General features: G+C 47.0%; 2 protein-coding genes and 1 long non-coding RNA gene across 3 annotated transcripts; 2 read left to right on the top strand and 1 right to left on the bottom strand.

The window, feature by feature from the left end:
* Window positions 1–646: 646 nt before the first annotated feature.
* On the bottom strand, window positions 647–1,846 carry LOC137898065 (uncharacterized). The gene is made up of 3 exons (XR_011105591.1): window positions 1,498–1,846; window positions 1,357–1,426; window positions 647–861 (listed from the first exon to the last, which is right to left on the bottom strand). It is a non-coding gene; the product is annotated as an uncharacterized lncRNA (long non-coding RNA).
* A 3,602-nt stretch (window positions 1,847–5,448) lies between these two features.
* Window positions 5,449–9,315, top strand: LOC137896568 (serine/threonine-protein kinase pim-1-like). The gene is made up of 9 exons (XM_068741822.1): window positions 5,449–5,505; window positions 6,760–6,883; window positions 6,966–7,067; window positions 7,540–7,634; window positions 7,707–7,748; window positions 8,388–8,600; window positions 8,675–8,852; window positions 8,958–9,134; window positions 9,221–9,315. Exons 1-9 carry the CDS (start codon window positions 5,449–5,451, stop codon window positions 9,313–9,315), a joined length of 1,083 nt encoding a protein of 360 aa, XP_068597923.1.
* A 3,482-nt stretch (window positions 9,316–12,797) lies between these two features.
* gjd6 (gap junction protein delta 6) lies at window positions 12,798–13,994 on the top strand. The gene has a single exon (XM_068738774.1). The coding sequence runs from the start codon at window positions 12,798–12,800 to the stop codon at window positions 13,992–13,994; it is 1,197 nt and encodes a 398-aa protein (XP_068594875.1).
* The last annotated feature ends 10,162 nt before the right edge of the window (window positions 13,995–24,156 follow it).

Here is a 24,156-nt window from a genome sequence, read left to right as displayed (position 1 = left end):
GCGTGATCATTTATGTACAGAATTCTTTGGTCGTACACTTTTTGTAATTCAGTCAGTCACAGCGTAGTACAACTCCGGTAACGCCTCAGGTCTCCTCACCGATACGGTGGCGTAGTCGGTAGGGTTACCGACTTACAGCCGAAGGAACTGGGTTTGCATCCGACTGTGGGAGTGGGGGTGGAGCGGGGGTAGCAGGGTAGGCCTGGGGCCTTTGCCCGGGCGGGGTGAACTGGTCCGCTCCACTCCGCCCGGGGGTGCCCTAGGCCTACCCTGCTGCCCATGCTCCATCTCATTCCCATCAGTGGGATTCGAAACCAGGGCCATTTTGCCCCCTCTCCACACTGCTACCGACTTCTTCCCTGGTCTAAAATCCCAACTCATTACAAAGTTCTGACAAAGTTGCAGCTGGAAACTTTGTCAGAACTTCGTAATGAGATGGTATTTCAGACCAGAAAAAAGGTCCATGGAACATTAACGCTCTGGTCGTCTGTAATCATCATTAAAATTGTCCCAAGTAAAAGGAAAAATACTCTTCTCCAGGATATTAATTTATTCTCCATTATTATTTGTGGGAAACAAAATGTCGAATTAATGACCGTAGTTTGGGGACCCCTGCTCACTAGAATAACAAGAGAAAAGACATTCATACGTTGAACAGTGACAGCTTTATTGCCTCATAACAGTAAAAGTACAAAGGGTTAGGAGAGGGAGTTCCATGTAATTCGTGCGTCTTATCTGGATCTGCATGATTGAAATGAATCCGGTGGTCAGAAGGTCTCTGAGGACAGAACCCAGAGCGGGCCACGCCGTGCGTCCGGTCCGTCGACGGTCCAGATCTCTGGTACCGGCTCGCGCTGAACCCTGGAGGGTTCAGAATCAATCAATCGTAAATTGAACGTGACATATTTCAAATCATCCTTCAAGTGCAATTAAAATCAGGCAGCATCATATAATCACCGTATTCTAGCAGAAACGTTCATATTTTAACATCCAAAATTAAATGAACTTATTTTTACAATAAAATGACTGAACCGCATCTCCAATGCTGCACCACGTGATCACTGCTTCACTGCAGTAGCTGTATGATAGCTAGCTAGCGGATAGCTGCAGTGAGCATTCGTATTGAATTTGGCACTGAACCTGGCTGTTAGCTTCGCGCTACCGCTATTAGCGCCTCTTTTTCCCCCAATCATTCTTTACAATTTAGAAGATATGACATACCATGTTACTGCTAAATATCTAGTATCTCCGATTGGTTTATTTTACAAAGATAATCATCAGAACTCGGTGTCATTTGCCCAGAAACAACTTTCGCGGTTCATGGCCTTGTTAGCAACTAGCAACTAGCTTCCTTACCGGAGCTCACGTCGAGAGGGCCCGCTGGATGATAGCGGCTCCTCCGTTCGGTTCAATACTGGATTCGGTCCTAAGAAGCAAGCGTTAATTAATAAAAGCGATGCGAGGATTAATTACTGATTTACAAATCTTGCTTCCTACCGAGGTTCTCTTCGGGCTAGTGTTGTGCGATTCCTGAACGAATCGTTCAAAACCCGTGATTCACTTTACGGAATCATGAGTCATGATTCTTCTTCCCCACTGAGTCGTTCACTGACTCGTCCCTGCTACCGCTAGTTAGCCGCACAGCTAACTGAGGACACCGATCAGTATATTACTGCTGTTCTAACATACCTTGTAGAAACATGTCGAGTTAATCATTGTAATTGTGAGAAAAGCATCGATTCATGTTTTTTTAATGAACTGCCCATTCCCCTGGTGAACCGTCCCACTCGCTACAAGCTAGCATCAGCTCAGCTGCGCTCACAACAAGAGAGCGGTTCACAGAGTCGCCCACCCCTCCCTGCAGCACAACGAGTCACTGAGTCCGGACTCACTAACCCCCTTTCACTCGACTCGAGCCTGGGGGGGCCCTTCCTCACCGGAGCCGAGGGGCTGCTGCCCCGCCCGTTCTGTTTGTCTCACAAGGATCAATAAGAGACGAAAGTAAAATCGATATTCAGTCAGTTAGTCCAATGATTATTCTGAGGATAAACTTTAGTGTCCGGACTTAACAGAAACTATTTAATGCCGCCTTTTTATTACAGTATATAATTAAAATTAAAAAATCTATTTTTTAGAATATTGGCGGAAACATAATAAATAAAAATAAAGATGTAAAACTTTTTTATTTACTTTGCTTTTTGCTTTTGCACAAGTGTATTGTATACTATATGTATTTTTAGTCTAACGCTGCACTGTTTGAACACATTTTATGCTTTTGTATTTATATTTAATTTATGCAGAGAACAAAAAATATATATATATATTCCCTTTCAGAACTCCTGATCGTTCCCTCTTTTCCCTCAATGACATTTATTATTTCCCTGTTTCAATCAGCCATTTTAGCAGCATCAATTGGTAGCAGGTGAAACTTGTATTCACAGTATATTTCTATGCACCTTCTGGGTAACTGACTCAAATGACTCAAATGAATCGATTCACTTTAGTGAGTGATTCATTCAAACCCGACTCAGTAAAAATAATCATAGTTCCCATCACTACTGTGCACACCGCAGTGAACACACAACATGGACAAACAAAAAGTGACAAACACACAGTGTTCTGAAGAGAGAGTGCAATGGATTTATTTGTGCTCCTTAATTCTGTCCCTTCCATCCAATCATCACCAAGAGTTGTCCCAATACACCAGATTCTCATCAGCCTCTAGAGGAAAGTCTGGATCACCAAGTCCTCAGGAGATCTGAGGAAAAAGAGAGAGAGCAGAGTGAGAGCCACAAACACTGACCCAGCAACCTCCACTGACTCAGAAATCTGTGGGCGGAGTTAACTCTCAGATCGAGTTTTGATAGGTGCTGGAGTGGTGGACCTGGCATGCGTGAAACCTCCACCTAAGAACGGGGCAGCCATCCACAAGTTACTGTACTTGTGGATGGAAGCATCAAAGAATGCTACTCTGTTGTGACGACAGTCGGAATCAGCGTCACTGCTAATAAAGTCGACTATTCTATGTCAGCCTGATTCCTGAAACAATCTCTCAGAGCTGATGAACGGGTTTCAAACATTTAATTTCACATTCACGTTTCTTTGTGTGAATAAATGTCAAACAGGTGCAGCGTTGGACAAAACGACAGCCGAGCTTCAACGTAGCAGCGACAGAAAAGGCCACAATAAGGACTATTGTGTTGTTTTTGCCAGAAGGTCCATTAATCATGGGGGGGGCATGCTCAAGGGCACCCCGGCAGTGCTCTGCCCATAGACTGGCCCCTCCCCAGCCACCAGTACACCCTCCATATTTCGTCTGGGCCGGGAATTGAACCTCTGATTCCTGACCCACTGCCGAAAAATGTTGGTTAATAGAACTGGCTCATCTGGCCCGATTGGGGACTGAACCCATGACCTTGGTATTATTAGCACCATGCTCTAACCAGCCCAAAGACTCTGAATGCTCCAGCAGTTATTTGATGCGTCCGGGTTGGGCACCGGCGTAAGGCCATCGTGGACGGGTTCTGGTTCCTCTGCTGCCGGGCGCTGGGTTTGACAGCATCCACAGCACAGGCAGATCAATCAACGGAACACAGATCAGATCAATCAGCAGCAGAAATCCACTCATTTCATGAGTCACATTCGGTCCAGTCTGGATTTCACTTCTCGGGGGGGGGACCTCAAACCCAGGACCTTCTTCCCTCACAGCAAGAAGGTTGCAGGTTGGATTCCGTTCCGTGTCTGCGTGGGTTCTCTCGTTTCCTCCACAAATATGAGGTGAACTATTCACACCAAACTGTCCGTCGGTGCGACTGTGGGAGGGTTAGCAGCAAACTGGCTACTCGTTAGCCGTCGCCAGACGTTCATCTTGTTCAGAATTTGGTTCAGGAGAAATGACGGGTCTAGAACAGCTCGGTAAAGTCTGTCTTCATCACTGCCTCGCTGTTCAGAATATTTCGTTTTCAGCTCACTGAAACTCAACTTGTGTGAAATGTATTTATGACCTTTGATGATCCCAAAGACGTGAGCTTCAGAAAAGGTTCCTGTTTGGAGCCGCGCTCTGAGAGACATCTCAAAGACAAAGTTGTGAAGACGAGCACCGAAGCTTTTTTGTCGACTGTTCGTGTAGAATTGTAGATATTTTCACGTTACAGGAGAAGACGTGACAGTTTACATCTGAAACGCATTCAAGTTTGATTCCACATGAAGCGAATCACACAAATAGAAATCTACACGTTCTAATCTATCAACACAGATTATCATTGCAGGAGTACATTTTATTTTAGACCATTTTCTCTCATGTTTGTCTGAGGTTATGGCAGCACCTGAGAGTCGGTAGAAATTAAATCTCTCGTCTCCCGGTGAATTTCCAGCATAGGTTTCCATAGCAACGGAGTTCATTCAGCTGTGTTGAAGTTGCTTCATGGACCTCAACAGAGTCCCAGTGAGACAGAACAACCGGAACAAGCCCGGCTTATTTCTTAGTCCTGCTCCATGAAACGGTGTCTGGACCCAACATCAAACGGTTCTGTTGTAAGAAACCGGTAATCTTTTTCGGTTTTTAGAGGTAATTTTTTCAGTTTTTCTGAATGTTGAAATAATTCTGTAGGCCTATTTATTTTAGGTCTAGTAATGGCTGCCGTAGATCTTGCTTGTTCTATTCGCTTTTATTTTCATCTTGGTTTAAGACACTGGGAAGTACTCTGCTGTCTGAGTAACCTTGAAGGGATTGTTCTCAGTTTATCGACTTTGCGTAGGCACCTCAAGTCTATGCGGTTGTTCAGAAGAAAGTGCCATTCTGATTTGCTGGATACTGCGCTGTTTCTTCAGGAACAGATGGATCAACATGGCATGCTCCATGGATATAAGATGATGCACCAGAAATGCCTTCAACATGGCTTTGTTGTTACTCAGGAAACAATTAGGCACCTGCTACACTGCTCAAAATATCCAATCTGTGGGCAAACGAGGGCGAAGGCTGCAAGCAGCATCGACATGCTTCTTCGGAAAATAGGGCTTGAAGTTATCTCATAAATTCAGGAAAACCGAAACTTTTTTTTTTTTCTTTAAGTTATCTCATAAATTCAGGAAAACCGAAACTTTTTTTTTCTTTCTTGAAGTTATCTCATAAATTCAGGAAAACCGAAACTTTTTTTTTTTCTTGAAGTTATCTCATAAATTCAGGAAAACCGATTTTTTTTTTTCTTCAGTGAATGCAATAAGCTTCCGTACAAATGTCACCTGTTTGTGTTTTAAAACTCATTTTGAATTGACATTTTAGACTTTTATTTTATTAGGGCAGTTAGTTACCAGTTAGTGTCCGTGCTTTGATGTAAATGCTGCTTTGATGTTCATGGTATATATAGAGATCATTCCCAGCTAGACCAGTCAGTGAGAGCTATTGAGAGAGAGATTGAGAGAAGAACTTTGCTTGTTGGCAGTCCTATCATGACGTCACCAGTTATTTCATCTCCGTTAAGGGCCAGTTCTCCCGTGGACAACAGGGTGAGTGAAATATTTAAACTTTGACTGTCTTTGATTTGGATTTGGAGAAGCTGCCGTCTTTTCACTTTCTAGCGCGATAAAACGGACTGTGGGAATTGAACCTTTGGTAGATTTGCATGGGAACTCCTCACTACTGTACTACTAATCTCAAATTGATCAATACACAGTTTTATCAAGTGTTGAGAAGTTCGTTTTGTTTCACAAAGACTTAAATTAAAATGTGTATATTTCATCACCAAATGTGTCATGATTGTATCTCTGAAAAGGTAGCTATTTGAACCGTTTGTGATCGATCAATATTATGTTGGTCAAAAAATAACTGTCATCTGTTTGTGTTGACATTTTTAAACGTTTTTGAATTGACATTGTTAGACTTTTATTTTATTAGGACACTTCATGTGACTGTCACACATGAAGCGTCGCTTCATTTCATCCTGTGGTGACGTTAACGTTTCAGGCTTTTATGAGGGCCTGAAACAAATCCTAAACGCAAGCAGAAATGAAACGGTGAAATCGCACATCAAATATATGTTGGTAGAGATAAATCTATATTTCTGTGTGCGCTGTGAAGAGCAGTTTAAATGTTTTTAATTCGGCCAATGCCTTTCGTGCTGCAACCGTCTGCATCCATCTGGGCTGGGGACGGGCTCAAGGAGACGCTACCGGGGCGACCTCTGAGGCTGCACAAGGGCAATCACTAGACAGAAATGTACACGAGGTCTACAGTCGTGTACTCAGATTGGTGCTATGAACATTCTACAGATAGACATAATCTATGCAGGGATATAGACAACATATACAGGTTAAATTAGGACATACATGGATTAAGGTCGTCATACCATATGAACAATGACATACATTAGTACTATTTATATTAAATACTGTAGTAGTATTTTAGTACAATAACAATAATACATTTGATTTATATAGCGCTTTTCTAAATACTCAAAAGTCGTTTTACAAGAGGTGCATAAGTTAAAAACAGCAAAACAATAGAGACAATAAAATATAAACATGACAATAAATGAGATCAAAAGTTAATGATACATTTTTGAACAGATGGGTTTGAGTTGTTTGTTGAAGGTGAGGCAGTCAGAGCAGAACAGCAGGATCAGCAACATGAACAGAACAGTACGCTGCTCCTCCTGCAGCTTCAGCTCATTGAGCTGAGAGGAGAATGCTTGAGATGCTGCTAGTTCCTGAAGCAACAGACAGGAGGAGGAAGGCAAACATCCATTCTGTTCCCATCAACAGGAAAAGGTGGGCTTAAAGAAGAGGGCCAGTAAAAGTCCTGAGAGAGACAGGAAGAGGCGGGCCAGTCCCTCGGCCAGTCGGCCTCTAACGGCTCACGGAGCCACTGACCCACCTGGCAGCACAGGTGAGAGGAGACGGGAAAGAATCTGTCCTCTCCTTTAAGTGGAAACGATCAGATGACTGAAATCGCCTGAATGTTTTCACAGGTGTGAACGAGAGGAAGAGGAGACGCAGGCGGGGGGGGCTCCTCCCCTCTGATGACTCTGACTCCTCCGTCTCAGGGTCCACTGTCCCCACCGACGCCAGAGGTGAGACGAGAAGCATCTTGTGTTCTGTGCTGAGCAAAGGCTGCTGAAATAACCCCGATGATGTCATGGTGCTACTCCAAAGCATGAAAGGTGCTGGTGAGCTGCATCATGGGAAACGTAGGTTTTTGTAGCTTGACCCGTGTTGGGGACTAAACATCTGATATCTCAGCCTCTGCTGCTTCAGTTAGTACCAATCTCATTTAAATGTGTCCCTTGTGAGTTTCTTTGTTTTGTTCTTATTCAGAAATTAAAGGAGACCACATTTTCCTTGTCTCCTGTCTCAATGCTAAGCTAGGCTAACTGACAACAGGCCCAAGAGGTCATCTTATTCTCCAGTGGAGCCTTGGGTTTTGGATTCGTACTGGAAATAGGACCAGATGTTAAAACGATGCTTCTTTTACGAGAGATGACTTTATACGTAAAGTTGTGAAAGAGTTAAATCAAGCTGTTCTTGTGTGTATTTTGTTTTTAGAAGTCTTCAACCTAAAGTACTGGGAGGGGGCGCTGGTGGGCAAAGGAGGCTTTGGATCCGTGTTCCGTGGATTCCGTCGATCCGACTACCTGCCTGTAAGACTCCCATGTCCTGCATGACTGTTGTATGTGGGACGAGCTGTCTAAATGTCTGCTTCTGTCCTGTAGGTGGCCATCAAACACATCCGTCTGGGGGCCTCCAAACCAAATGTAAGTTCTTCGTCTTGCTGCCAACAAGTCTGGACATTATTTAGGTCCGGTTCTAAACTTTCTGAGCAAACGTTCAACAGGCAAAGGAATCAAATTCATTTACAAACGCATGATCTTGATGCAGTACAGAGAGGGCGGGGCTTAATCTTGATCCTGGCCTATTATAATGGTTCCTTAATATATATATAGATATATTTTGTAATTTATCCTATGTATAAATGTTCCTTAGTTGTTTTGTTTGTTTTTTTGTTTTTGTTTTTTCATCTTCATTGTGTTAATTGCTTTTTTTTTTTCTTCCATTACTGGTTTTCCAATAGATGAGAAATAACAGTTGTATTATGGGGGTGGGATTTAATACGTTTTTCTGCTTCCCACTCCTTTTCAAGCACTATATAATGTATTATTTGCTATTTTTGTGTACATGAACTTTGGTGGTTGTTTTGGACATATTTGTTGGGTTTTTGTTTCTTTAGTCGATGTATGGTTTCTTGTACGCAAAAAGGTATAATTTTGTTTTGTCTTTAATTGTTATTCTGCTTGAAACAAATAAGTAAATAAATAAATAAATAAAATAAATAAATCGCATGCATCCGGTTTAAAGCGCTTTGAACTCATTGATTTCAACCGTTTGTAATCCAGTCGGTGATGGTGAACGGCAGAAGGATCCCTCTGGAGGTGGCGCTGATGCTGGTCCTCGGGTCAGGTGGAGGTACCAGTGGAGTCGTGGCCCTGTTGGACTGGTACGAGCTGCGTGATGAGCTGATCCTCGTCATGGAGAGGCCACTCCCCTGCACGGATCTGATGGCCTACCTTCAGTCACGAAGGTACTCCCTGGAGGAGAGTGAAGCCAAAGTAAGTAGCCGACGGCAGGTCCATGTCCAGGTTCAAATATGTCCAAGCTCACAGTCTGTTTCTCTGTCCCTCAGAGCATCATGAAACAGCTGGTGGACACCCTCATCACCATCCAGTCCAAAGGTGTCCTCCACAGGGACCTGAAGCCGGACAACATCCTGGTTCGACCCAGCCCCCATGGTCCACGAGTCAGCATCGTTGACTTTGGCTGTGGTACCATGCCGATGGGAAAGAAGCTCAAGACGGGTCCAGGTAGGCCGTCGGCCCTGATGTCAGCGTCAGTGCTGTGTCTCTCCTGTCTGTCCTCCGCCTGCATCCCTCACCGTTAACGTTGTCTCTGGGGTCTGGCTTGTGCAGGAACCAGACCATACACCTGCCCTGAGTGGATCAGGTCCGGCTGCAACCGGGCCGAACCGCTGACGGTGTGGCAGCTTGGTGTGGTGATGTACCTGATGTTCCATCCTCACTTCCCCTTCAATGGAGCGACAGAAATCATCTCGAAGGATGCTGGCGTCAGGGAAGACCTTTCTTCTGGTGAGTCAAAAGGACACACAGACAGGACAGACTCCAGCAGAAACAGAGCTCATGTGTGGACTCAATTATTGTTCCTCTTTGTCCAGACTGCAAAGACTTCCTACAGGGCTGTCTCTGCAAGAGACCAAACAGCAGGTCCAGCTTGCAGACCCTGAAGGATCACCCCTGGATTCAGATCTAAGGTCCATCCAGACAATCACTGCAGCAAAGACAACATCCATCAGCATCAAAGTTCCACAAACGCTCCGTTACATCCTGAAGCGGCACTTCCCCTGCAGACACTTCCTGTCACACCTGTCAGGCAGCGGGAGGAAACAGAGACCTCTCTTTCCGTGGCAGAAGCCCTCGATGGACGCTTTGTTCAGGACTTCCTGACTGACCGGAGGCGGGCACTTGCTGTTTCCTGTCCACACGAACACAGCACCCTGTCTGGCCACGCCTCTCCACAAGGTGGAATCTTCACAAGCCTGTGAGCTCACCTTCACTGTAGGAGTGTCCTTTACAGGCTCCTGGCAGACTCCATCTTCAGATTCAAACCAGCAGCAGCCAGCTTGTCATCAGACGCAAACGTTGTTCAGCCGGCGACGCTCGAGCTGGTGTGACTCATCTTTTATTGTTTCACTCATTCCGAGGGAACATGTAATTATGTATATATATGAAGATATGAATGTGTATTATATGTACAGTATGAATGTATGTAAATATAAAAAATAATTTGACAACACAAAATGTCAGCCAAGTTGTCGGTTAACACTGTTTCACTAAATGACAAAATTGTTTAGCGACGGGGTCTGAGCAAAACTCTGTCGTTACGTGAGCGCCACCTGTAGAAGCACCGCCCATTTACACACACACTACTGTTGGCGTTAACAGCTATGGGTTGACCACACTAACACCATAGAACAATTTACAGAAGGATCGGACGTTTGGTTTGCTCTTATCAACTGACAAATCTAAAGAAGTTATGAAGTACGTGCTGCTGGAGGAATGTGCAGCTCTGCTTGTGTGGCGTTGGGGATATGGGGCCAAACGGTCCGACCTTTGCCGACAACGCCACTTTAGGACTTGCAACCTAAAGACCTATTTAATTTTTTTTGTTCCTTTGGTTCCCAGCTCGTTTTAGCGGGTTTCCCACCCACAGGTCCGCTCACAGTGAAAACCAGCACGGCATTTAATAATTCAAAATATTTATCGAACACTCTAAAAACAAAAGAAAAGGAGAGACAAGACAGTGACAGTCTACGGCCAACCTGCCTTCGACGGGGAAAACACAAAGACAGGAACCAGGGAACGAGGGAAGGGAAGCACCTATATACGCCCCCCCCCAATCAGTGGCAAATGGGCCACAGGTGCTCCCTCCCACACCTGCCTGCCTAATTACATCCCATCCGGTTACACTCGGAAAGGCCTCTGTTTGAAGAGCTCATGTTGTTCTTTTGTGGGTTTTTATATAACATGTGATTTTTATTCTCATTATGAGCTGCTACTCAGGCCAGAACTCTCATAAAATCGTTTTTCAATCTCAAGATTTCTTTGTAAATAAAGATAAAATAAACTAAAACTAAAAAGTCAACGTGGTCTCAGCTTCTAGTTCTTTGCTGAAGATGCAACATTCCACATTCCCAAGGGTCTGCAACCCGCGGCTCCGGAGCCGCATGTGGCTCCATCCATCGTCATCCGCTTATCCGGGGCCGGGTCGCGGGAGCAGCAACCTAAGCAGGGAAGCCCAGACTTCCCTCTCCCCGGGGGGATCCCGAGGCGTTCCCAGGACAGCCGAGAGACATAGTCTCTCCAGCGTGTCCTGGGTCTTCCCCGTGGTTTCCTACCGGTGGGACGTGCCCTGAACACCTCACCAGGGAGGCGTTCAGGAGGCATCCTAAATAGGTGCCTGAGCCACCTCATCTGTACGACCTTCCGTTCTTGAGATATGACAAAATTAAACCTTTACACGTCCATAACGTCGTCACCGTAAGTCACACCCACTTTTCCGTCACGTCAGTTCCAGCCACATATGTCATCTATAAGTGTGCCAAGTTACAAGTTCTTAAGACATTTGTTTGTGTGCATATTTATGCTTATTGTCAACTTCAGACGCTCACTGAAGCAGCCGCGTTCGCCCTCCTGTGGCTGTTTCTGGAATAACACCAGACATGTTCCAAACACTTACTTCGCGCGTGTGTGTCTGCACTGATAGGTCATGTAAACTTGACCCAGTAGTTCAGCAACTAAAGCTATTTGTACTACTAACACAAGGGGGAAATGTAGTTTGAGGTGATTATTACGTAATAAACTGTTATTATCTTTTCCTTCAAATAAAAATCTGTCAAGTTCATTTTGTAATAATTGTCTCTAGGGATGTCCCGATCCAATCGCTTGATCGGAAATCGGTACATCGTGAGGCCTCTCTACTCCAACAGAACTGGCAGCGCGTGCAGCATGACATCACTTCCTGTGAAGCTATCGGTTGAATGCTGGCTGAACACGTTAGCAGCTTGACGCTAGTCGCGTGAGTTTGTCTGCGCTGTGGAAGTATTCTGAAGTGGACGAGAGAAACCTGGCGGTTGAGCTGCCGTTAATGTTATTTTAAATATTCGTATTTAATATCACCTGTTGTGCTAGTCCAAGTCCATGTCACTGCTCTGCTCCAAACCCATTTGATGACTGCTCTAATAAAACACAACATATTGTTTATTAAAGATTTGGAGAAGCTTGGTTTGATTTTCATGAGCTGTAAACCATAATTATTGAAAGTCAAACTAAAAGACTTGAAATATGCATCTGTAATCGGTTAAACTCTTCATCTTAGTGCAGTTCTACAATTCTAATAATAATCCCCGTATGAATATCAGACGCCTCCGACTCTGACAGGTTTCATAGCTGTCCAATAAAGACGACTTACAACAAACCAAAGAGACGTCCTATAATTCAGCACTCAACGTTTCTGTTTATGTCATAAATAGAAAGAGTTCTGGGTCAGAAGACTCAGGCCCGCTCATCAGGACTGTTTGAAGTCAGGAATGGGTCCCTGACTTTTATCAAGAGGCTTTTTTTAAAAGCACAGATAAGAGGACCGGTTCCTGGCCAGAGAGCAGCATTCAGTTCTGGCCCTGGCCCACAAAACCTCTCCAGGATGAAACCGGATCGTTAATGCCATAGACTACTGATCCAGAACCTGGTGGTTCCTGAGTACTGATCATCATTTGAAATATGTCTCTTGCATTAAATGAACCATCCATTAGCTTTCAGAGGGCTAATCTAGAGAGAATGCTCTGTCAGTCAGCACCTCCTCCAGGAGCGGAAGATGATGTCTCTCCGTCTAAAATGGACCCTAAAGACCAGACCGAAGAGAGCTCATGTCAAGTGGACAGCCTTATCTATGACAGGTGGCTGGCTCTCTCTCCTGGGGCAGCCAGACCGATCGGGGGGACCGTCCAGCGAGGAGGGCTCCTCTGTCTTTCACCCAGGGAGAGTCTGAGCTCGAATTCAATCTCCTGCCCGATGAGAACAGAGCGGCCAGAAACTCAGGAACAGACGGGAAGGATGAAGCTCAAATTAGGTCTTTCACAATGTTTTAACTAGGCCAGCCAGGTAGGAGTTCAGAAGAGGTGGATCGGTCCGGAGCAGACCGGTCCTCCGGCAGCCAGCCGGCAGCCACAGGCCACCATGACGGAGTGGACCCTGCTCAAACGCCTGCTGGACGCCGTCCACCAGCACTCCACCATGCTCGGCCGCCTGTGGCTAACGGTCATGGTTGTCTTCCGGCTGCTTGTCGTTGCCGTGGCGACCGAGGACGTGTACGCTGACGAGCAGGAGATGTTCGTGTGCAACACGCTGCAGCCGGGATGCTCCACCGTCTGCTATGACGCCTTCGCGCCCATTTCCCAACCTCGCTTCTGGGTTTTCCACATCGTCAGTGTCTCCACCCCGTCCTTGTGCTTCATCATCTACACGTGGCACAACCTGTCCAAGGAGCCCCCCAGCACAGCTCAGAAGCACGGGCGAGGACCAGGGGATAACCCAGTGCAGGATGGCCAAGATGTGGGCCGGCGGCGCCGAGAGCTGAATGAAGCGAGCTGCGACTCGGACAACTGCTCCGTCCACTCCCATAAGCACCTGGGCCACAGCCTGGCAGACACGATGGAGGGCATAGCAGCCCACAGCCTAGCAGACCCGTACAACACGGTGACTTTGAGCCATGCCCGAGGGTGCACTTTCAGGGAGGGGGATGTAGAAGGACACGGAGGCTCTGGAGGTGTTCTGTCGAAATGCTACGTCTTCCACGTGTTGCTACGCGCCATCCTCGAGGTGGGCTTCGTCCTGGCCCAGTGGAAGCTCTTTGGGTTCAAGGTTCCCGTCTACTTCCTTTGTGCCTCACCTCCATGCGGCCAGGCGGTCGACTGCTACGTCTCCAGGCCTACGGAGAAAACCATCTTCCTGCTCTTCATGTTTTGCGTGGGTGTTTTCTGCATCCTGCTCAATCTGCTGGAGCTGAACCACCTGGGCTGGAAGAAGATCCGCCAAGTTCTGATGCTCAGAAAGGGGACGCCCTGGGGGGGTCATCCCGCTATGAAGGGGGGGTATGAAACCCTCGCTATAGACAGCCCTTCTCTCACATCCACTCTCGGCTTCAGGGATATGACCAGCACAACCTCCCTGCCCACTTTGGACCTGGTGGTGGGTCACCAGCCCAGCTGGACCTGTGCTGTGAACGGTGGCAGGATGAAGGACCCAGAGGAGGTCGGAGGAGGTCGAGAGGAGAAACCAAGGAGGCAGGAGGCACATAAAGGAGAGAGGCAGAAGCTCGGGAGTCAGATGGAGAGCAGGGGGTCCAAGCAGAGGAGTGCTGAGGTCTGGATATGATCATCAACCAGGCGCTGCTCGCTGCTGCCTCATCATCCTCACCCGCTGCCTCATCATCCTCACCTGCTGCCTCATCATCCTCACCCGCTGCCTCATCATCCTCACCCTCTGCCTCATCATCCTCACCCTCTGCCTCATCATCCTCACCGCTGCCTCATCATCCTCACCCGCTGCCTCATCATCCTCACCCGCTGCCTCATCATCCTCACCCGCTGCCTCATCATCCTCACCTTGTAACAAAAACCCTCCAATGGCAGGTTGGGCCCTTCTGCTTATTTTCAGTGTTAGATTTGTATTTCTTCACATACTAGCAACAGAAATGTGTGTCTCCATCACAAACTTCAATAAACAGGAAGCTGATTATTAAATATATTTTAAAGCACAGTTAAATTCGTCCTCTTGGTTTTGTCATTTGGACCAGATGGTCTCTGGTACTCACCGTACTGTGATGGGTTCAGACGCCTCTGTCCTCTCCAGCTTCAGGCTCACCTTGACCCTTCCTGTTCCAAGCCCAGGAGGCCATTGCTGCTCCGTTTGCAGCCATTTTTAATCCACAATGACCTTTACGAGAAGCTTCAGTCTGGGTTTAGATCTGCTCTCATTACTTTTAAGTGGTTTTCATGATCTTGTTTGAACGTTGGACTCCTGGTGACCCTTGATTTGACGGCTGCTTTTGATACTGTTGAGCGCAGGACGCTCTCGCCACGTCTAGATCAGTGCGCAGGCATTAAAACATGGTGCCCTCAAGCTGCCCGTCACACCTGACAGGAGTTTCTCTGCCCTTCTGGGTGAATTCTGCACAGACGTGGCCCTTCTTACCTGTGGGGGGCCCCCAGGGCTCATTGTTCTTTCATATATGCTGTCCCTCACTTCCGTTCTCCATAAACAAATCCCTTCTTTTCATTGCTTTGCAGACGATTCCACTACGATCTAAATGTAAGGACTCTGCAGCCCCTGCTAGCTCGTCTCAAGGACATAAACCCTTGAATGGACATCAACTTCCTGAATCTACGCGACAGCAAGACGGAGGTTAATGTGTCTGCACATCCGGAATGTGTGAATCCCCTTGCTTTCCAAGAATAACGCTTTGATTTCATTGCACTCTGTCAAACCTTTGGGTGTTTTAAATGTGTCCTATAAATACATTAGACCTTCATCTTGAATCTTCAGAGCTACAGATGAAAATGACGGCAGCAGCAGGTCACTGAGGAGACCAGTGGCTAAACCAGGATGTCTTTACCATTCTGACATGATTACAGGCTTTAATCTTAATCTTTAATCTGATATTAAATACATCTAGATTAATCGTCCCCATGCGTTTTTGATCAAATTGTGATATGCTATGATTTAGGCTATCATGCTATTAGGCTAAAGATATATAAGGGCCTTGTGTGGAGAGGGCATAGGTTGAAGGTGGCGCCATGGTCACCTCCCCTGGAGCAATTGGGGGGTCCACGCCCTCTTTGGTGAGTAATGAGTACTAGTTCAACCATAAACTGCACAAGGCTAGTTTTGGTACAGGACAGTAAAGAAGCAAACACTGGTGTGAAGCAGCCTCATTTAATCTGCTGCTCCACCAGGGGGCAGTGCAGGCCTGCAGAGCTGGTCCCCCGAAGACAAGCTGTCCTGCGCCGGCAGTCTGCGGGGTCAAGTCTGCCATTATTGGGTTTAATGTGTAAAAGCTGCAGGATATTACAACACAATGCGTTGTTGGAGGAAGATGCATCCATTAAACGGAATTCTCTCTTGTGGTTTTGAACTTCAGCGCCTGAATAACGATGAGGAAGTAACTGGGTCGAGGATCCACAACCATTCAGGACCTTTACTGGTTTAAATGAACGTGCTCTGTCCAGAGCAGGAAAAAAGTTCTTCATTCATTCATTTATTTTCCAACCGCTTTGTCCGTTATCGGGTCGCGGGCCAAGATCGCAGCAGTCAATGGGCGAGAGGCGGGGTACACCCTGGACAAGTCGCCAGTTCATCGCAGGGCAACACAGAGACATACAATCAGACACACACACACTCACACCTACGGGCAAGTTAGCATCACCAATCCGGGTGCATGTTTTTGGTGGCGGGAGGAAGCTGGAGAACCCGGAGAGAACCCACGCAGGCACGGGGAGAACCCGGAGAGAACCCACGCAGGCACAGGGAGAACCCGGAGAGAACCCACGCAGGCACAGGGAGAACCTGGAGAGAACCCACGCAGGCACGGGGAGAACCCGGAGAGAACCCACGCAGGCACGGGGAGAACCCGGAGAGAACCCACGCAGGCACGGGGAGAACCCGGAGAGAACCCACGCAGGCACGGGGAGAACATGCAAACTCCTCACAGAAAGGCCACAAGTCGGATTCTAACCCACAACCTCCTCGCTGTGAGGCAACAGCGCTTACCACTGCACCACCGGGCCGCCCTAATCCTGCTTCCTCTCTCCTTTTCCTGGCTGATGATGATGATGAAGAAATATTTATTCGATAGAATGTTAGAGCAGTACAAGTACGGTCAAACAATAGTATGTATTACAGTACAAGTACGGTCAAACAATAGAATGTATTACAGTACAAATACAGTCACACAGTAGAATGTATTACAGTACAAATACAGTCAAACATCCTGTCTAAGAGGAGCGTTTCTAAAAAGCCCTTGCGATCTTGTTTCCGTTGAAAGTCCTTCGTACATAAATCATCGACAATTAACAATACAAATAAAATAAAAATAAATTACTCCACAGATGCAAAATAACAATAAATTACAAAGACACATAATATGTACAACGTAGGTGGACAAAAAAAAAGGGGGGGGGGGGGGTTGATCCGGAGAGAGTCGTGATGACTATCTCCGTTTCTGTCCCCCTGAAAGGTGTATTTTTAGGGCCGTTTTGAAGGAGGCCAAAGAGGTGCATGTTTTGAGGGCCGGAGTCAAACAGTTCCACCCTTGGGGGGCAGTATTGTAAAAAGATGCTGTGGGTGTCACTAAATCTTTGGAGGTGTTTATTCAGGTATGCAGGGATTGAGGCGACTGAGGGCAGAGCTGCATTGACTATTTTAAATGCCAATCCCATTTTGAGTTGTTTAACCCCGTTGTTAATTCCGGCTCCTCCTCATCCTCCTCTATCATCTTCCCAGATCGGTCTGCAAAGTCTGTGGAAGAACAGAAGTCATCTGCTGTCCATCTGGCTGCTGCGCTGGTCATTCCTCAGCTTCCTAAGGACCCGTGGACAATCCATTTTCTCCACCCTCCTCTGTCCCAACCCCCCACTACCATCTCCCCGGCCTGATCCCCATCCCAGAGGTGGGATCCGGTGTCAGTGCCCCAGGAAGACCCTTCTCTCTGGAACGGTGTTGTTGAACTGACTCCCACAGTCATGAAGCGACATCTGTTTCTGCCAGCTGATGTCTTCTTACGCTTCGGTTTACGGAGAAGGACATCAGAACCCAGAACCACCAGGCCCAAAACATCACCACCAGAACAGAAGGAAAAGCCACAGAGCAGAAACACATCCGGAATGCTTGGAAGACACGTGGCTATCCAAACAAAAACAAAGACAAAGAGATATGCCCTCTGTTTGACCTTTGCCACCTCTACCTTTGCCTTGCGTCTCATCTCCCTGTACAGTACTCCTGTTCACACTTTTGCACTTCCTGGTTCCGCCAGCAGGTCTCCTTATCTCATTACCCTCGCCGAAGAGGAGACGAGGGTATTGCAATTGGGTGCGTTTGTCTGTTTGTTTGTATGTCTGTTTGTCTGTCTGAGCGCATAACTCAAAAACTAGTAACCCAATCAACTTGAAATTTTTACACAAGCAAGGTTCTGTCCGTGGCTCGGTCCTCCCCGAGAATGGCGTTGATCCGGATCTGGATTCAGATTCTAGAATTATTTTTACATCTGGAATTGTGCCTGTGCTGTAAACTGCCACTTTAAGAGGGAGGGACACGAATGGCATGATGGGAAAAAGAGTCCAGAAGGAGGCTTGTAGTACGTTCCGGAGCAGCAAGCTAGAGCAGGTTTGGCCCCTCTGATCCGGAAGCCCTGTTTACTGTCTCACAAGATCGAAGAGTCTATTGGAGGCGGGGTCTGCAATCTCTGATTGTCTTTCTAGTTTCCTTCTAGAAGACACACCCAGTCCTCTCCTACCTGTCTCCCTGATCACCTTAGCTGTTGTATTCCAGTCTTCTGGAAGCCTCTCTTGTCCACCCAGAGCCTGTCTCACCTCGTCCCTTAAAGCCACACAACACTCTTCGTTCTACAGCCTCCACCACTTCATCCTCTTCCCCTCCTCCATCCCTCTTTCCTCTCCTCCGTTATAAACAACTTGAATCCTGCTCCCCAGCTTCTAGCCTTGCTTCCTTTCCACCTGGTCTCCTGGACACAAAACACATCAACCTTTCTCCTCATCATCATGTCCACCAGCTCTCTAGCTTTTCCCATCATCGTCCCAACATTCAAAGTCCCTACTCTCATTCCTAAACTCTTCCATTCCCTCTTCTCTCGCTGCTGATGCGCTGTCTTCCTCCTCTTCTTCGCAGCGTCCCCTGGGTTAACAACGCTGCTGGGGGTCGTAGTTAACCCGGGCCTCCACCGATCCGGTATCTCGTTCATATTTAAGGTGATTTAGATGTTCTATTTTGGCACGGTTTTATGCCGGATGCCGTTTCTGCTGAAACCCTCTGCATTTATTGGCCTTGGGACCGACTCAAGGGAGCCATTGGCTGTGCTACGCTAGCTCCTGCTAACCGCACTTCCCGTGCTAGGCTGCATTAAACAATCATGATTGCACAATGTGGAAAATACAAAATCAGTTCCTGTAATTATAGTTAAGGGTGCGGCTCGAATAATATTTCAAGCCTTAAATTGTAGTGAACAAGTTAGCCGACAAACAATGAAAGTTCTGTTTTCTTATGGATGTCAGATCTACCTTAACTCAGTTTGGTGTTTCTCGTCCCTTCAACCTGTTGACCTTTAAAGATGCTAAAATGACCAACAAGCACAGTGAGGCAGGGGAACCAATCACAGATCAACCTTTTGCAGACATGTTAGCAGACATTGATGCTAGAATGTGTAGCCTAGGTCTGCTAGGATTAAACTAAAATATGGTTTACTTTGACTGGAATAAGGCTAAAATGGCCAGGTGTCTAATCAATAATGTCCAACAACAGGATACTGTTGACTACATTCTATCTAATAAATATATTCATCATCATCATCATCATCAGCTCGCTTCATGCTGGTGCTGATGAGGGGTGCTCAGCAGCCTTGTTGGATGCTTCCGTCTGGAGACGGCAGGAAAGTGATTTCAGCATTGACCAATAAAAAACTGCTCTTAAGTCAAAGCTAATGTATTCGCTGCTATTTAAAGGATGACTCAATTATGAAAAATGTACAAACTATCCAGTTAGTGACTACCCGGGGACTTTAATGACGGCTTTAGTGAAAGAGGTTAATGGAAACCAAGGAGGGGGCATGTCGAAAACGCAGGACAGCAAAATACCTGCCTTTGCTGCCAGCATTAAAACGTGAGCCTGTAAAGCTCTTCCTCTACCTGGATAAAACCGCTCACCTTTCAAAGGGAGACAAACCACTGTTCAAGAGCACACTCTAAAAAGTGATTAATTGTTACAAAGAGCTTACTTCCTGTTTCCAGTAGGTGGTGCTATCACTGTACCTGAAAATGACTGGCGGATGTCATCAAGGTTGGAGTCCAAATACAAAAGACAAGGCAAAGATTGGACGAAGGACAGCAGCGTTAAAACAATGTCCTGCCGTCCAGTCACCTGTTGCCCTGCCCAGGGCCCATCAGCTGCTGCATCCAGGTGAAAGTATCCATGTATCACAGGATGATGGGGTCTCCTGTCTGATTCGGGCTGTGACACAGTAGCGGAGTGGTTGTCCACTTTTCAAAAGGTTGGTAGTTCAATCCCCAGTGTTGAAGTGACCTTAGAGAAGACACTGCCCACTCTGTGTTCCACTGGTGTGTGATCTGTGTGAGGTCCCTGCTGCAGGTTCGGCATCTCCTCAGGTGTGATCGGTGCTGACTCGTATCAGTGGTGCACCTGACAGACTTAATGTCCCTGCTGTCATGGTCTCCGGTGTGCTTTGCTTCCCTGACCCTGTCTTGCAATGTGGGCGTGGCCACCAGAGAGTCGGCTGAACACCTGGAGACGCACCTGCCATTCGTTTGCACTTAGAATTGTTTGTTGTATTCACTCTGCCCTGCTGACGCCGCGGTGCCAGATCATGATTGAATGTTCATGTTCCTCTGTATTTGTGTGGTTTTCTCAGGCGTGTCCGTAAGATTTGTATATTTTTGTTTCTATTTCTGTCTTTTTCCAGCACCTGCCCGCTCTGTAGTTAGTAGTATTTAGTACAGTAATACCTTGACATAACTCGTTTCTGGACCGAGTTCGTAACTCAAATCACTCGTATGTCAAAACAATCATCCCATATAAAATAAAAACGATTTAATCCATTCCAGTGTCTACAAACACTCAAATCAACGCTAATAACAATGAAAAAATGTTTTAATCCTTGTATAGATACACACACTAATATAATAGATTATATACAGTATTACTGTATTATAAAATATTGTTTTATTATGAGTTTTACCTTTGAGACAGACGGTAGCGCTAACAGAGGTGAGTAATGTGTGTGTGGGGGGAGGGGGGGAGGGAGGGGGTTGGACAGTATGTAACACTTTATGCAGTAATTGTACCTCATAGGTACTTATACATAAACTTAGACATAGTAGTTCTGCCTCTGGAAGGCTTTGTGTTCCTGACAGCATCCTTCTGGTTGAGGATTGTACACATCCATGTGCTCCGCTCGTACTGGCGTGTCCCATCACTTACGGACACCACGGTCACGTTGATGGATCATTTCATGCTTCATCTCCATCATCATCATCATCATCATCGTCTTTTCTTCACTGCCGTCCTCACCACTTCTTTGAACCCATCACTGATCAGGAATACTCGCAGGTACAGCCAGAATCAGGTCAATACTGGAACCACAACACGGAGACGTTCAAGCCTGTCACACCTGCACGATGCATGGTGTCGTCTTTTCGGCTGCTTTAAATGCTAGAGCTGTTTCTAAAAGCGCCTCCTTTCCACAATCTGTTGCTTATTTACCTCCGAACCGCATCAGAATGTGAGCCACTGCTCCGTTAAAATAGCCCCAGTGATGCAATTTGCTCCAGATACAGCTCTGTGGAGGAAGCTGAGCAAGAGCAACGCCTCTACAGATCAACAGGGTCTCTCCTGAACGCTGTCGCCTACATGCGGCACAGCGGGGGGTATTGAAATAGCCCATTGTGCCCTGTCAGAGTGGTACTAGATTTGGGCAGCGAGCCAGAGAAAGCGGATGGTGCCACTTGTCAGAACTGGGTTTTCAGCTCTAAGTGATGAGGAACCGCTCTACAGGCTCACTAATGCACAGTAGATGTGACGGGTGGGCTGAACTGTCGAGTTATGCAAGGCTTTCAGCCCTTTGTAATAGTGCAATTCTTTGGTCTGTTGTGTAACAGATTTGTCCTGGAGTATGGGCCCAATGATGCTTCCACCATTCCCTGTCCATTTCCATCCTGCCCTTTCACACTGCATCGCGATGAGTTCACCTCTTCTGTGAATTGGACTGTGAGAGCTCTTCGGTTCGTGTCATCTGTACGGTTTTGCTGCACATTTTTAATAACTGCTGAATCTGACTTCTGTCCCCCTCTTTGATTTTATACTGAAAGAAAGGACCACAAAAAAACAGCGAAACACTAAATGTTTCATCCTTATAGAACGGTGTCCATCCATCCGTCTGCAACTGTGTTGTATTTGCTTTACTAGCGTAGCGACGTAGCAGCGAGGAAGTCAAGTCATTGGGAGATTATAGAATCCTGATGGTAGGATAACCTGTGGAAACACGCCCCACTCAGCTAGCTATCAGCTAGACATCAGCTAGCTGTCTCCAAGCATGTTGAAGTCCTCATCCTGACTTGCGTGATAGTATTTGTACGTAGGAACGTTGTCATTTCTCATTAGATCAGTTGTTAGAAGGTGAAGGTTAGACGTTTTGGAGACAAGGTCAGAGAGACCAGACTTTAATGGTTTGGACATGTCCAGAGGAGAGACAGGGACTATATCGGTAGAAGGATGCTGAGGATGGAACTGCCAGGGAACAGGACTAGAGGACGACCCAGGAGAAGATACATGGACGTAGTGAGGGAGGACATGAGAGTGGCTGGTGTTTGGGAGGACGATGCAAAGGACAGGGTGAAGTGGAGAAGGTTGGGTTGCCGTGGCGACCCCTCACGGGACAAGAAGAAAGTGCAGTGGTAGTAGTAGTAGTTAGTGAGACCTGTAGATAATGAGTAGATACATTTATTTAACTGAAAAGTAAAAATCTGAAAGACTCTATCTATCTATATGCATGAGTGAGAGAGAGAGAGAGAGAGAGAGAGACTAAAATTGGACTAGAAGCTTGCAAACATACATATGGCTTTTTATTAAATTTTAATGAATATTGTAACATTAAGTCAACAAACAAAAATAAACTGGACCATTTAAATAGAGAATTAAAAAAATCATAGAGCAAAAACACAACAGTAAACAGTGAGATAATCAGGTACGCTTAACACAATGTTCTTGTTCACTCGTCTTTGACAAAGGATTTTGTGTCAAGCCAGGAGCAAAGTAAACATATTTTTACAGTATATTTTTTGGGTTTATTTCAGATAACAAATGACTATTCACAGAATATACAGTTGAATAAACGTTTTGTTGAACAGTTTACACTGTTAACACTTTAGTGGGTGCTGATGTGTTTTTATATTGTGTATATCGTTCTCAGTGTTCGACTCTTTCACAGTACAGATTCTGTTCCTGCTCCGTGCAGCCAGTCAGGATCCGGCAAGCACCCCCGCCAACACTACGAGCAACGACAGCGACGGATCCCGCAAGCACCCCCGCCAACACTACGAGCAACGAGAGCAACGGATCCTGCAAGCACCCCCGCCAACACTACGAGCAACGAGAGCTACGGATCCCACAAGCATCCGCGCCAACACTGCAAGCAACAAGAGCTACGGATCCCACAAGGACCCCCGCCAACACTACGAGCAACGACAGCGACGGATCCCGCAAGCACCCCCGCCAACACTACGAGCAACGAGAGCAACGGATCCTGCAAGCACCCCCGCCAACACTACGAGCAACGACAGCGACGGATCCCGCAAGTACCCCCGCCAACACTACGAGCAACGAGAGCGAAGGATCCCGCAAGCACCCCCGCCAACACTACGAGCAACGAGAGCTACGGATCCCACAAGCATCCACGCCAACACTACGAGCAACGAGAGCTACGGATCCCACAAGCATCCACGCCAACACTACGAGCAACGAGAGCAACGGATCCCGCAAGCACCCCCGCCAACACTACGAGCAACGAGAGCTACGGATCCCACAAGCATCCGCGCCAACACTACGAGCAACGAGAGCTACGGATCCCGCAAGCATCCACGCCAACACTACGAGCAACGAGAGCAACGGATCCCGCAAGCACCCCCGCCAACACTACGAGCAACGAGAGCTACGGATCCCACAAGCATCCGCGCCAACACTACGAGCAACGAGAGCTACGGATCCCGCAAGCATCCACGCCAACACTACGAGCAACGAGAGCAACGGATCCCGCAAGCACCCCCGCCAACACTACGAGCAACGACAGTGACGGATCCCGCAAGCACCCCCGCCAACACTACGAGCAACGACAGTGACGGATCCCGCAAGCACCCCCGCCAACACTACGAGCAACGAGAGCTACGGATCCCGCAAGTATCCCCGCCAACACTACGAGCAACAGATCCCGCAAGTACCCCCGCCAACACTACGAGCAACGAGAGCTACGGATCCCTCAAGCACCCCCGCCAACACTACAAGCAACGAGAGCTACGGATCCCGCAAGCATCCGCGCCAACACTACGAGCAACGACAGCGACGGATCCCGCAAGCACCTCCGCCAACACTACGAGCAACGAGAGCTACGGATCCCGCAAGCACCTCCGCCAACACTACGAGCAACGAGAGCTATGGATCCCGCAAGCATCTGCGCCAACACTACGAGCAACGAGAGCGACGGCGTAATGAGTCTGCTCCCACCAAAATGAAGTTTACCAAA

This window comes from Brachionichthys hirsutus, chromosome 1, assembly GCF_040956055.1.
Source record: "Brachionichthys hirsutus isolate HB-005 chromosome 1, CSIRO-AGI_Bhir_v1, whole genome shotgun sequence".
NCBI lineage: Eukaryota > Metazoa > Chordata > Actinopteri > Lophiiformes > Brachionichthyidae > Brachionichthys > Brachionichthys hirsutus.
The sequence above is the reverse complement of the archived record's forward strand: the minus strand, read 5'-3'. Positions and strand labels throughout refer to the sequence as shown.

Bases quoted from the DNA above. Each gene is read 5' to 3' on its own strand.
- LOC137896568 (XM_068741822.1), top strand. From the start codon at position 5,449: ATGACGTCACCAGTTATTTCATCTCCGTTAAGGGCCAGTTCTCCCGTG. The intron at 6,884-6,965 runs GTGAGAGGAGAC...ATGTTTTCACAG, and splicing joins TGACCCACCTGGCAGCACAG to GTGTGAACGAGAGGAAGAGG. The intron at 7,068-7,539 runs GTGAGACGAGAA...TTTTGTTTTTAG, and splicing joins TGTCCCCACCGACGCCAGAG to AAGTCTTCAACCTAAAGTAC.
- gjd6 (XM_068738774.1), top strand. From the start codon at position 12,798: ATGACGGAGTGGACCCTGCTCAAACGCCTGCTGGACGCCGTCCACCAG.